Source organism: Theropithecus gelada, chromosome 1, assembly GCF_003255815.1.
Source record: "Theropithecus gelada isolate Dixy chromosome 1, Tgel_1.0, whole genome shotgun sequence".
NCBI lineage: Eukaryota > Metazoa > Chordata > Mammalia > Primates > Cercopithecidae > Theropithecus > Theropithecus gelada.
Window position 1 is genome coordinate 207,027,441 of NC_037668.1, and position 13,242 is coordinate 207,040,682.

General features: G+C 39.1%; 1 protein-coding gene across 1 annotated transcript in view; it reads right to left on the reverse strand.

Moving 5' to 3' along the window:
• PCNX2 (pecanex 2) overlaps nucleotides 1-13,242 on the reverse strand; it is a 311,805-nt gene that overhangs the window by 209,186 nt on the left and 89,377 nt on the right. The window contains exons 14-15 of the mRNA XM_025356806.1: nucleotides 5,925-6,035; nucleotides 4,705-4,796 (exon numbers count right to left, since the gene is read on the reverse strand). Coding sequence (XP_025212591.1) covers nucleotides 4,705-4,796; nucleotides 5,925-6,035 — 203 coding nt within the window. The remainder of the gene's footprint in view (nucleotides 1-4,704; nucleotides 4,797-5,924; nucleotides 6,036-13,242) is intronic.

A 13,242-nucleotide genomic window follows, 5' to 3' on the forward strand; every position in this document is an offset into this window, starting at 1 on the left:
GGAAAAAAGTTTTTAAGTAGAATTCTGTAACAGTGAAGATATTCTTCAAAAGTGAAGGCAAAATGAGATATGTTTCAGACAAAGGCTGAAAGTTTTATTACTAGCAGACATGCACCATGAGATTTCTTAAAGAAAGTTCTTCAGACAGAAGAAATATGATGGCAAGCAGAAAGATGAATCTACACAAAGAAATGTACATTGCAGAAATTATTTTTTTAATAATGTAAATGAAACATAATTTTAAAGATTTTTAAATCTTTATGAGATAACTGACTGCTTAATGAGAGTATAAAAGAACACATATTCCATCTAAGAGATCAACAAAACCAAATATTACTATATAAAAAAGTTCAGTAAGAACATGAGCTATTTTATATGAGCTCTTTTAGAATATAAAAAGAAACACTTTCCAATTCATTTTATCAAGCCATTACATAATATCAAAACAAGACAAAGCATTACAAGAAAAGAAAAATTAGGCCAGGGCTGGTGGCTCATGCCTGTAATCCCAGCACTTTGGGAGGCCGAGGCGGGTGGATCACGAGGTCAGGAGATTGAAATCATCCTGGTTAACATGGTGACACCCCATCTCTACTAAAAAATACCAAAAATTAGCCAGGTGTGGTGGTGGGGCACCTGTAATCCCAGCTACTCGGAAGGCTGAGGCAGAAGAATGGCATGCACCCAGGAGGCAGAGCTTGCAGTGAGCCAAGATCACGCCACTGCACTCCAGCCTGGGTGACAGAGTGAGATTCCATCTCAAAAAAAAAAAAAAGAAAAAAGAAAAAAAGAAAAATTAGAGAACTAGAAACTTCATAGACATCAAATTTCTCAACAAAATATTGGTAAATAAACTTGAGCAACAGATTTAAAAAGACAATATGGCATGACCAAATGGGTCCCATCCTTTAAATGGAATGTTGGTTCTACACTGAACAGTCAATTTATGTAATCCTTCCTGTTAATCACTTTCAAAAAAATCAATATTGTCTTCTCAATAGAAGAAAGAAACAGTGACAAAATTTAACATCATTTATGATGACAACTCTCAGCAAATTAGAAATCTAAGGGAAATGACTCAGCCCAATAAAGGGCATCTGGAAAATTTCCATAGCTAACTTCATACTTAATGGTGAAAGACTTTTCCCCTAAACTTGGGAGCAAGGCAAAGATGTCTGATTTCAGCACTTTTAGTCAACATTGCTGTGGAGGTCCCAGCCACCACAATAAAGCAAGAAAAAAAAATCAAAGGCATACAAGCTGTAAAGGAAAACAAAACTGTGTTTATTGACAGACATGACAATCTATGGTAGACAATCTCAAGGAAATTACTAAAAAGCTACCAGAATTAATATGTCTGCTAAGCAAGCTTGCAAGATACAAGCTGAAATATTACAAAATAAATTGTATTTAGTATTACTTAAAAATTGAAAATTTAAATTATAAAACACAATGCCATTTAAAATAACATAGAATGCACAAAAAGGTGCAATAGTTGTAGGTTGAAAGGTACAAAATATTCTTGACCTGAGAGGAAGTAACAAAGACAAAGATTGTGGTATATGAAACAATATACTATGTCCATGGATCAAAAAGTCACTGTTAAGATGTCAGTTCTCCCCAAATTGATCTACAAATCCATCATAACCCCAGTGAAAATGTTTGCAGATTTTGGTGGGAATTGACAAACACAGTCTAAAACTTACTTTTAAAGAAATATGACCTTTAATAGCAAAAACAATTTTGAAAAAGAAGAATAAAGTTGGGAGACACACCATCTGATTTCAAAGCATATTATATAGCTACAGTAATCAAAATTGCGTAATACTAACATAAAGAAAGGCATACAGAACAATGAAATGATTAATTTTTGGTTCCAAAGTTTCCATGGTAATTCAATGGAGAAAGGGTACTAGTAAATCTCAACCTTCACTTCATATTATACACAAAAATCATCTCAAAAGAGATTTCAAATCTAAATATAAGAGCTACAACTATAAAACTTCTAGTACAAAAATATTTATGACTTAGTGTTAGGTAAATGTTTTCTAGGTACGATATAAAAAAATATAAACCATAAAATAAATATTAGATAAATTGGACTTCATTGTAACTAAAAACTTCTGCTTTTCAAAATATGCTGTTAAAAAAATGAGAAGACAAGCCACAGCCTGAAAAAAAAATGTGTGCAGCATATATCTGATAAAGGACTTGTATCTAGATTATGTAAAGAACTTTTATGTCTCAATAATATGACATACATATAATTTTTAAAGCAAATTTTTAAATTTAAAAATTTGCTCGACAAAAGACGAGCAAATTTTTCATCAATGAAGTTATACAAATGTCAAACATACAAAAAGATGTTGAACACTATTCATTATTAGAGAAATGCAAATTAAAACTACCATTAGATACTGGTTCACACGAGAATGGATTTAAAAAAAAACTGTCAGTACTAAGTCTTAGCAAGAACCTGGAACACTTGGAAATCAAAGATTATGTGAGGGTAGGGAAATGGAAAATGGTACAGAAACTGGACAACAGTTTGGCAATTTCTTATAAAGTTAAATAAAAACTTACCATGTGATCTAGCAAGCTCACTCAGGTATTCACTCCGGATAAATAAAAGCATTGTGTGGGGAGGGGATTGACTGCAAGTGAACACGAAAAAATATTTCTGGATGGGAGAATGGTTTGTATCATGATTGTGATGGTGGTAACTTGTCTATACACAGTTGTCAAAATACATCTAACTGTACACTTGAAATTAGTGGATTTTATTGTATATATACCATGCCCTGACAGATTTGATTCCAAAGAAGCTTCAAAGACAGAATATCTGATGAATGGTGGCCAGAGGTTGGAGGTAGGGGAAGAGACTGACTACAAGGAATTCAAGAAAATTTTTTGAGTTGGTGAAAATGGTCTCATAACTTGATTGTAGGATTCTTTATTTATTTATTTATTTATTTATTTATTAAAACTAACCAAACTGGACAGTTTTAAAAGCTGAGTTTTAAACCTGACTTTTAAAAATTAATGAACAAGCAAACAAATAATTCTAGAAGACAACAGAGCAATATACTAAGGTGCCTGCAGAAAAACACTTGGGACCCTAGAGTTGTATAGGCAGCCATTTCACCAAAAGACAGTGGAAAGATGTTCTCAGAAGCACAAGGACTCAGAAAATACCCATCCAAGTACTCTTCCTAAATGAAGTATACCTGGGATCCTATGATTGAATAAAGGAACATAAGTCAAAAGAAAGAACACCAGAAACACTGATTAGATAATTGTTGGTCTACATGATAGGATAAATGTGGTAACAAACAGGGCCACTACAAGCACATAAATTACCTTTGTATATTAGATAGAGAAACCTTCCTCCCAGGCCCTTCCCCTTTTTTCTGAAAGAAAATATCTATATGGTAGGAATAGAAGGAGCAAGATAAATAATTACTCCATTGATTACGGTGCAATGTTGAAAGAGAAAAATGTTGAATTCGTTCTTTCACAAAGGGAAATAAACAATTATCTTTCTGCCACTGACACTGATCAGTTTAATAAGTTTTAAGTTAATCTTTTAAAAATGTGAGTTAAGAAATGTCATGTGATTTAGATTAAAAACACTTTGGAACATCAATTATTTTTATTTACTCCTTTCATTTAATTTTTGTTTTATAAAGGAGTACCTGTGGTTTAAACTATTAAACCATAAGTACAGAAATATGTATAATATTAATTTATTTGTTACTGACTGAAGATGCCCCTGAGGACATTATGTATGCTATTATTTTTAGACTTAATGGCCACTCCACAGCTCTACAACACTGAAAACAAACAGTAGTGGTCCCGGCCTACGCAAACCCCTGCCCTAACTCCTGCTTCCTGAAGGCAATGGTTCTGCTGTTTCTTCTCCATATTTACCTCCATATTTTCAAATAAAATAATTTTTGTGCTATTTCTTGATTTGTTTTTTTCAATTTAGATGTTATTTGCTGACTTTCTAATATGGAAGACAGGATTGGGAGCTCCTCCATCACACTTCACCTCCCCCATTCTTCCATTAGTGATATAACATGATGATTACTCAGATTACTACATAAATATGGTTCACAGCCGAGCTAGGTACCTACAATAGATACGTTTCTTGCCTGACGCAACTTTGCGTCTTCCTGAAGTTAGTGTTTATCTTGCTTTCTCATCATCTTAGGCTTCCCTTGCAGCCAGGCTAGGTTTGCATTTTCCCCTTCTGGGTAAGTCTATAGTCTGTCTGTTTTCTAGATTCTAACATTTTGTGGCTGTCATATCCTCTTCTGTCCTCTTGTCCATATAGCTTTAAGCAGTTGTATCCCTTTATTGTCCTTTGAGCGGTATTTCAGGAAGTGAAGGCAGACACGTGGGTTCCATTGACCACCATGTTTAGCAGCAGCCCCTCCCAATGCCACTAACCGATCCTGCCAGAGAGACGTCTGCAGAGGGGAGGCCAGGCCAGGAGGTAGGGGGGCCTTTCATATTAGGGCAAACTAGGCATCCTGACCCGTCTTCTAACACTACCGAGGCCTTGCGCTGCCACACAGTCACTCCCTGATTTGCACAGATCCTATTTCTCTTGTAATTTTGGAGAAAACATTTATTTGTTTAAAAAAATAATTCAATGAGTCGAGGAGAAGGATGAGGGCCCACGGTCCTCACACCTACCTTCACTGCACTGAAGCAGACCGCGTGGAGCAGGGCGGCAGCCAAGAAGCTCCGGGCCACGCTGTAAACAGCCGAAGTTATCCCAGACACAGCTGGAACACAAACATCAACAGTTCTTTTCTTGACTGGCCATTCTTAAAATCAACAAATGTAAAACAGCGAAGAGATGGTTGCACATTCACATATAAGATGTTGCTGAAGGGGTAAAGAATACATCTATGGGATCCATCAAAAGGCACTGGGTGACTCATAGGTGCAAGAAAGAGACTACCATTTAACTAAAAATTCAAGAGGAAAGTATTCAGAAAGAATGCTTTACAATGTTCTTAAAAGACTATGTGAATGTGTCAGAATGAAGGTAGGGAGACCTCATGGCTTACAGTTGAAAGCTGCTGGTCACGGAAAAGGTCCTGGATAGCAATTTCAATAGAATAAATGGTAAGAAGAAGGAGGGAGGGAGAAGGCAGGAGGAGAGAGGAGACGGGAAAGGGAACAAGCAAGTGTCCCCACATAGTGCGTGTGTGTGTGTGTGTGTGTACGTGTATGTGTTATGGGGGTGGTAACAGTGATTGCATTATGCACATGATTTCATTTACTCTTTATAGCAACCCTATGAGGTCATCGTGTTTATTTCCATTTAGAGAATAGATGAGTAGGCTGAAAAGTTAAGCAATTTATGTCATGTCGTGAGATTATACCCACCTTGGCCTGAATCTAAAGTATGACATTTAAAAGGTCACAGTGATGGTTTAGGGACACAGGTCACCTATCTCTGTAGGTACACACACAGTACACAGCACAATGTCAACCCACAGGCTCACACTGATGCACCCCAGACTTGGGCATGTATGTGCTCAAATACACACATACACACACACATACACTTTTATATCCACTCACATATGCTCACACACATTCACACACGGAGAGTGTTTTTCTAGGGAATAGTTTGAAGGGCCTCAAACCTATTCCAAATCATAGAGAATTCTACCCTTCCTTGTCTCTGTGCTTATGCTCAAACAAGCTAAGTGGACCTCTTCCAATTTGGCTACGGAAAATCTGGACAGACCTATCATCACCCAGACTGATCCAAACTGAAGTCATTTAAATGCGCTGGACAAAGAAAACCTATCTAGCCTCTCGTCTCCTGCCTAAGGCTATTTGGTCCTTATCTGAACTCTAGATTCCTTTACAGGAAGAATAGAATGTAAACAACTTACCAGAACCACCAAAAAACAGCATGTCAATTTGCTCCAAAAGATAAATGCAGAAAGTGTTGATTTGCGGGAAGAGTCCAAGGAGCGAAATAGCAGGGAAGCAATACAAAAATACTGAAAATGAACAAACAAAATTGACGATAAGCTTGTGAGAACTGTGTTGCCAAAGCTCCTGCAGCAGTGCTGTCTCTCTCCCCTTCCACACCATCCCACCCAAGAATACTGGAGGAAATCTTTTTTTTGAAGTGGAGTCGCCCTCTGTCACCCAAGCTGGAGTGCAGTGGCACGATCTCGGCTCACTGCAACCTCCACAGACCAATCTCAGACTCCTCTCACCCGGAGGAAAGATCCTGAGAAAGACGTACTGATGAAAGGAATGCACACAGCCCAGGACTGAACAAAAACTTCAGGGGTGGTAAGTGAGAGTACAATCATCTTCAGTTTGAAAGAGTAGACTTGGACATAGGGGAGATGAGGGTAAGAGAAAGGAAACTAGGAAAACTACAGGAACATAAAAAAACACAGGACAGGCCAGGCGTGGTGGCTCACACCAGTAATCCCAGCACTTTGGGAGGCTGAGGTGGGCAGATCACCTGAGGTCAGGAGTTTGAGACCAGCCTGGCCAACATGGCGAAACCCCGCCTCTACTGAAAAAACAAATACAAAATTTAGCCGGGCGTGGTGGCATGTGCCTATAATCCCAGCTACTCGGGAGACTGAGACAGGAGAATCGCTTGAACCCAGGAGGCTGAGGTTGCAGTGAGCCGAGATCATGCCACTGTCCTCCAGCCTGGGCGACAGAGCAAGACTGCTTCTCAGACAAAAAAAATCACAGGATAGTAATTATGGAAATCTCTTCCTGCATGCGAGAGGAGAGCAAAAATTGGGGCCAAGGAGTGTCCTTGCTTTGCGCTTCTGTACCCTCAAGCACTTGGGTAACTCGGAGTCTGTTACATCCTAAATACCAACTGGAAACTCAGAGTTAAGTCAGAGCTCAAGGCTGTCAAGTGGGAACTACCTGACTCAGCACTGGGTGATAATGTGACACGGATTCTAGGGTAGATGGATCACATGGTAGACGAAGGTGCTCTTGGCTGAGGAGAGGCAGCTTATGCTACCTCCCATCAGAATGATGCAATTGCAGAACTGGAGAAAACGTGTGTAGGTTATAATTCAATGTTTCAGAGAACTGTTTTGTTAGAGGAGGAAAACTACAGTAGAGCTGCATTTTACAGCAACTTTCCTACCGTTGCCTCTTGCTTAATTCTACTGAAGCTGGGTTTCAGAGAAACAGAAACTCCCATTAGCAGTGCCATAAGACATCTGTCTTCCTTTCTGTCCCTGATCATTGTGTTGTATGTCAATGAAGTTAGGTACTGGTAAACCTTAATAAAACTAAGGAAATTTGATTTGAAATCCAATATGTCTAGACGTTGGAACTATGTCCTAAAATATGCACAAACCACAGTGAACAACGGGAGGAGGATGGCTAGTGAGGCTGTTTCAGCTATTTCTGAAAAATGGGAAATGTTAAATTCCCATAGTGGCGTTGTAAGGATGAGAGCATTTGCACAACCCATTCTCTGAATATTTGATTAAAATAGTTGCTTAATGTTATTGCGTTATTTAAAACGGGCACAATAGCACCTTTGGCCATAAGATGGTAAATAATATTGCATGGACTTAGTTCTTGCTGCTCTCTTGTCCTTTTTCTGAAATGCTCCTTGTTTCGGGTTGAATTCTGTTCCCACAAAAGATGTTGAAGTTCTCTTTTTAAAAGTTGGTATACCTATGTAACGAACCTGCATGGTTTGCACATGTATCCCAGAACTTAAAGTATATTTAAAAAAAAAAAAAAAAAAGTTGGTTAAAATTCACTATAGAACAAAGTACTGAGGAACTGTTCCAACTCTTTGTGAAAGAAAAATGTTATGTCATGAACATGACTATCTATGATAGTAGGGGCTGTGGTTGGTGTTGGTGCCATGTTTTGATACAAGTGGTGATTTTGTTGTGATAATTTTTGTGGCAAGATTTCAACTAGATTGTAAAAAAGTAGAGCACCTGGAAGCAGTTTATTTTTCAATCAACGCAGACAAAAAGGCACAAATACTGATATGCTAGACATAACTATATAAGACATAATTTCTTTTTCAGTTTCTATAGAGAGATACGAGAAATAAACAGAAATTTAATTACAGAACATATAGTCATGAACATAGAAATTTTAATCCACAAAATTCCATAAAATTTCAAACAAACTGAGAAGAGCTTCTCTTTACTTTGGGGTCAAAACCCAGCAATGACAATTTTGTGCTATGCTATATCTGCCAATTCCAGATCGGGGCAGAGGGAAGGTCCAATGAGATCTATTATTTACCTTTCAAAATGCTGCATGCCTGTGTGACAAAAACTACTCTGAGAATGAAGAACTACAGAGAAAAGTCTAGGTGTGGAATCACATGAAAGACAAAGCCAAATATTGGGAGCTATTTGGTAAATCAAGGATAAAGAGGTATTCTGTATAAGAAATACATTAGCCAATGCAACAAAACCCAAAGAAGTGAGAAGAATTAGAGGACAGTGAAAAATGGCATGAGGAAGATAAAATGGTAAGAAATACCAGAAAGTCATCCCCGGAGATGCTCTGGCTGTGGGTGTAGAATTGGAACTTAATGAAACAATACAGGAAGAACAGCAGTCAACAGAGAGGCCCATGCACTAGATCCTCTCCAAAACATACTGGAGGAGGAAAGCTCTAGTCTTTAAAATAAATGTCGTGGAGGTGGAATGGGAGGAAGAGGGAGTCCATGTGTCTCATCTGTCAGGTTGCACTGAACGTGAAGGAAAAAGCAGCCAAATGCTTGTTATGTTACCAGGACTTTAGGAAAATGACACTTGAAATTGCTGAAATTATTTTGTCCTTTTTTTTTTTCCCCAGAAGTGAAAAATTAAAGTCTTTGTGGCTGTTCATAATTTTCCCTGTGAACAAACATTTTCTGTTAGCACACTGAGTGGGTCTATAATTTTCTCTCACTTCTTTCTAACTTTTTATTTTCCTTAATAATTATAGTCAAGGCAGAAACTTCTGGCACAGTTCCATTTCTTTTTAAGCAAAATTCATAAATAAAAATATAGTAGCTTAAGCTACTTTTTATCAAATGTGATTTGATTTATCACATTTTTATCAAATGTGAGTGATATAAATTACCATATTTGCAGGTTTGAGGGGCAAGCAGGCAGAATTAAGATGGCACAGAGATAAAACTAAAGCCTCTGAAGTCAATGTGAATGTATATACTGTGTGTCTTCAATATGCTTTGTCTGTGTATTAACTAATTGACCTCATACGGACTGAGGCCAAGAAATGAGCCTTTAAACAAGACATAGAAATGGGACGTCTGGGTGTTTAGGGAAAGGTGAGTACAATCCAGTAATTGGTTCTAAAACCTCCACTTATCTCCAAAGTTACAATCTCCATTATTGAAGATGCATGATTGTTGTCAGGGATTTATAAACCTAAGGACCAAAAATACAACATAAAACTCTCAGGTCTGAGAAAAACAAAAATAAAAAACACAGAGCAGTGGCCATTTGATAAAGAACCCATCCAATGCTTGGACCCGGGCTACAACTGATGGACATTTCATCTTGCCTGAAGCTTTTCCACGCCAGAGAACTCATTTCACTAAGCAACACCTACTCTACCGTGGGGCAGCTCTAACCCAAACCGTTTCACTGGCTTCTCTGTACTGAGCTGTAATCCACCTGCTATCTGCTGGAACTAGTTGTTACGGCTACAAAAGAGAATAAAATCCCTCCCCTTCAACCCGGCAGCATTTTAAGGATCTGAAGCTATTGTGGGTACCTCTAGCACTCAAGTGTTTCTTCCCTGGGTTGGACATTCCCAGTTCCATTACCCAGTTTCCAGACCCCATATAGGCCATGTGGCTACACATTCCTCCAGGCACGCTCTAGTTTTGTTACTGCTCCTTTTGAAATACGGTACTAAGAATCAGAGACCTTTTGGCTTTCTCACCCATAGGATAATTTCAAAGCCAGTCTCACTCAGAGGCTTTTGCTGAAGCTTCCCAAATGGAAAGTAACGTAAATTCCAGCCAGAGGTCACCAGTCTCTGACTGAACACAGGAAATGACTGCGGACGAATAACTTTCACCTTATTCCTGGGAATAAAAATAAAGAACATTTTTTCTTATAATGAAAGCAAAAGTGCACAGAGTAATATTCTGAACATATATGAGGGATCATAAAAGAAAAAGAAATTACGTAGGAATATTATTCTGTGCTTCTACCTCCTTAATTCACCTGAATTTCTCCTCCTTCAATCATCTGACGTTTCCTTCTTCTTTGAGATGCTTCTCTCCCTGCATTATACATGACAAGGAGTTTCTCCATCCTTCCCACCTGCCCCATGTCCACCTGACTCCTCTCATACCACTGGCTCAGGCATTTGATCTCTTCTGCACAAGGAGGCAAAAGGAGCTGCTGATACTGGACTGGCCTTGCTCCTTGTCTATCCCTCTCCTCTGCCCCTCCTACCGCTCTGACAGGGTGATGGTTTAATTGCAGAAACCAGGAGTGGCAGTGGGTAACCGAAACATCACCAACAAGACACTGCTCTAGGAAACACTCCAAGCTCCCTAGCACCTGCCAGAGGAGGACCACTTGCACCCAACACAGCATGAGAAGCACGATAAATCCATGGGAAACGATGTCACATGGACTTCATTCTTCCTTCTGCCTTGTCCTTTTTCTTAAACGCTCCTCATTATGGGCTGAATTATGTTCCCATAAAAGGTGTGGAAGTTCTAACTCCCAGTAACTCTAAATGTGACCTTGTTTGGAAATAGGGTCTTTGCAGATTATTAAGTTAAGCTGAGGCCCTTAGGGTCCACCTGGGCCCTAATTCAATATGACTGGTGTCCTTATGAAAAGGAGAAATTTGGACATAGAGGCACACACGCATACAGGGGAGACCATATGAACACACAGGAGAAGAATGCCATCTACAAGCCAAGGAGAGGGGCCCGGAACAGGTCCTTCTTTAGCGCTTTCAGAGGGAGCATGGCCTGGACAACACCTTGAGTTTGGACTTCTGGCTTCTAGAACTGCAAGACAATTAACTTCTGTTGTTCCAAGCCACCCAGTGGGGAGTACTTTGTTATAGCGGCTCTAGGAAGCATTACACTTCCTAGATCTGTACACTTCTTTTTCCTCCTAATAACCTTTTGTTTTCTCCTGATGTTTTTCTTCTCTCCTTTCTAGTTCCTCCATATAGCAGGGGCAGCAGCTTTAGACTGCTTACATCCCTTGCTAGTGGAGGGAGTAAAGAGAATAAGGTCCACAAAGAAGAAATGACTTTAAGTTGCCCTTGTGTTCCCTCATAAAGTCAGAAAAATAGTGTAAGCCTCTACCTCTTTCCTTTCTCTCCCATTTGTTGTAAATTTGTTTCGCAACCTTTTCCTGCTCAGTGCAAATTTGTATGTTTAACACATTCATTCCATAGGGATTGCTATTGTTCTATTTTTCTATTTATCTTTAATCCAGAAGTTATTTAATCAGCTTGCTGGATTTTTTATCGCCATTTTTACTTGTCACTGTTGACAAGCAAACAAAAATATGTATTAGGGAGAAGCTTTAATGTGGGAAAGGGAATTCCAGTGAAAAAGATAGGAATGTTCCCTCTCCAATCCCTAATGAAATTGATATAAAAACTAAAATAAAATAAGAATATGCATACCTAGTAGGATATTCTAGAACAAGGGTTATTGCTAAAAGTAAAATCTTAGACTTTTACCAATTATTTAAGACATTAAGGTCTTACTTTTTGAGCTTTAATAACATCTCACATTCCAATGCCATTGTAAGTTTACCACACCAAGACAACTACACTTATTCCAAAGTTGACTTTTTTACAGTAGTAAACAAAAATTTTAAAAACCAGGAATGAGGGAGAGACCAATGTACATAAAAGCAATTTGTAAATGGAAGACACATCATGCTTTTCGTGCCCCCAAACTTCTTTCTACAGATTATTGGCAAAGGCACTTATTAAGTCCCTACTTATTCTAAGTGCTGAGTTAAATGGTCCAAACGGACTGTAGCCTTCTCTGACTTATGAATGGGAAGTATTCCGAAAGTTATTGTACATTAATCTCCTTAGTACTTAAAGCAGACTTTTGGCCAGGCATGGTGGCTCACGTCTGTAATCCCAGCACTTTGAGAGACCGAGGCGGGTGGATCACCTGAGGTCAGGAGTTCGGAACTAGCCTCACCAACATGGCAAAACCCCATCTCTACTAAAAATACAAAAATTAGCTAGGTATGATGGCACGCGCCTGTAATCCCAGCTACTTGGGAGGCTGAGGCAGGAGAATCGCTTGAACCCAGGAGGCAGAGGTTGCAGTGAGCCTAGATCGGGCCACTGAACTCTACTGGGCAATAGAGATGGACCCCATCTCAAAAAAACAAAAACAAAACAAAACAAAAATACAGACTTTTATATTCATTAGTTCATCCTTTCAATGTTTATTTAGTGCCTCTAAATGCCAGACACTGCTAAGGATTCAGTGGTAAGAAAGTAGGCAGTGTCTCTGCCTTGCCTTTTCTGAGCAAATAAGCTAGTGAGAGAGACAGGCATTATTTCAATATTAACAATGTGAGCAGATTGCTAGAAAATGGACTAAGGACTATGAAAGTGTGGGTAGTGAGAGGACAGACAATGGGGTCAAACTTATGGAAATAAGGTGTTATAAGCCAGCATAATGAAGGGCAGGGGAGGCCCCAAAACAGCTTCCGAATAGAAGGAACACACTGTGTGACACAGAGATGAGAAGGGACCACACAGTGTGTGATAAGGAGGTGAGAAGGGATCACAGTAGTTACATCTCCAGCTCAAGCCACAGATCCCTGTGACCTGTAAGAGGTGGCACTCTACCAACACTAACCCACATTCAAGATCCCAGGAAAAGATGGCTGGGTGTGCCCAAGATGGAGTGTGGAGTGCAGAGAGAGAAAAGGCAGCATTTTGACATAGACAACTGTTTCTTGGACATCTTACAAAATTATTTTATGCTTTCTCCTTCTCTAATCTCCAGGTCCTCGTATGCCCTTGAGCTATGGACTCCAACACTGCTGTTTGCAAAAAGAAGATGGCAGGAAAGGATGGCCCTGCAAAGTGTGCAATCATGAGTGAGCATCTCTGTCTACTCAAACCGGGATTTCTTCATTGTAGCCGACTTAGTGAGGAATATGGGCATGCTAAGTTATAAAATAATAAGAATGACAGAAGGCCTTTCTT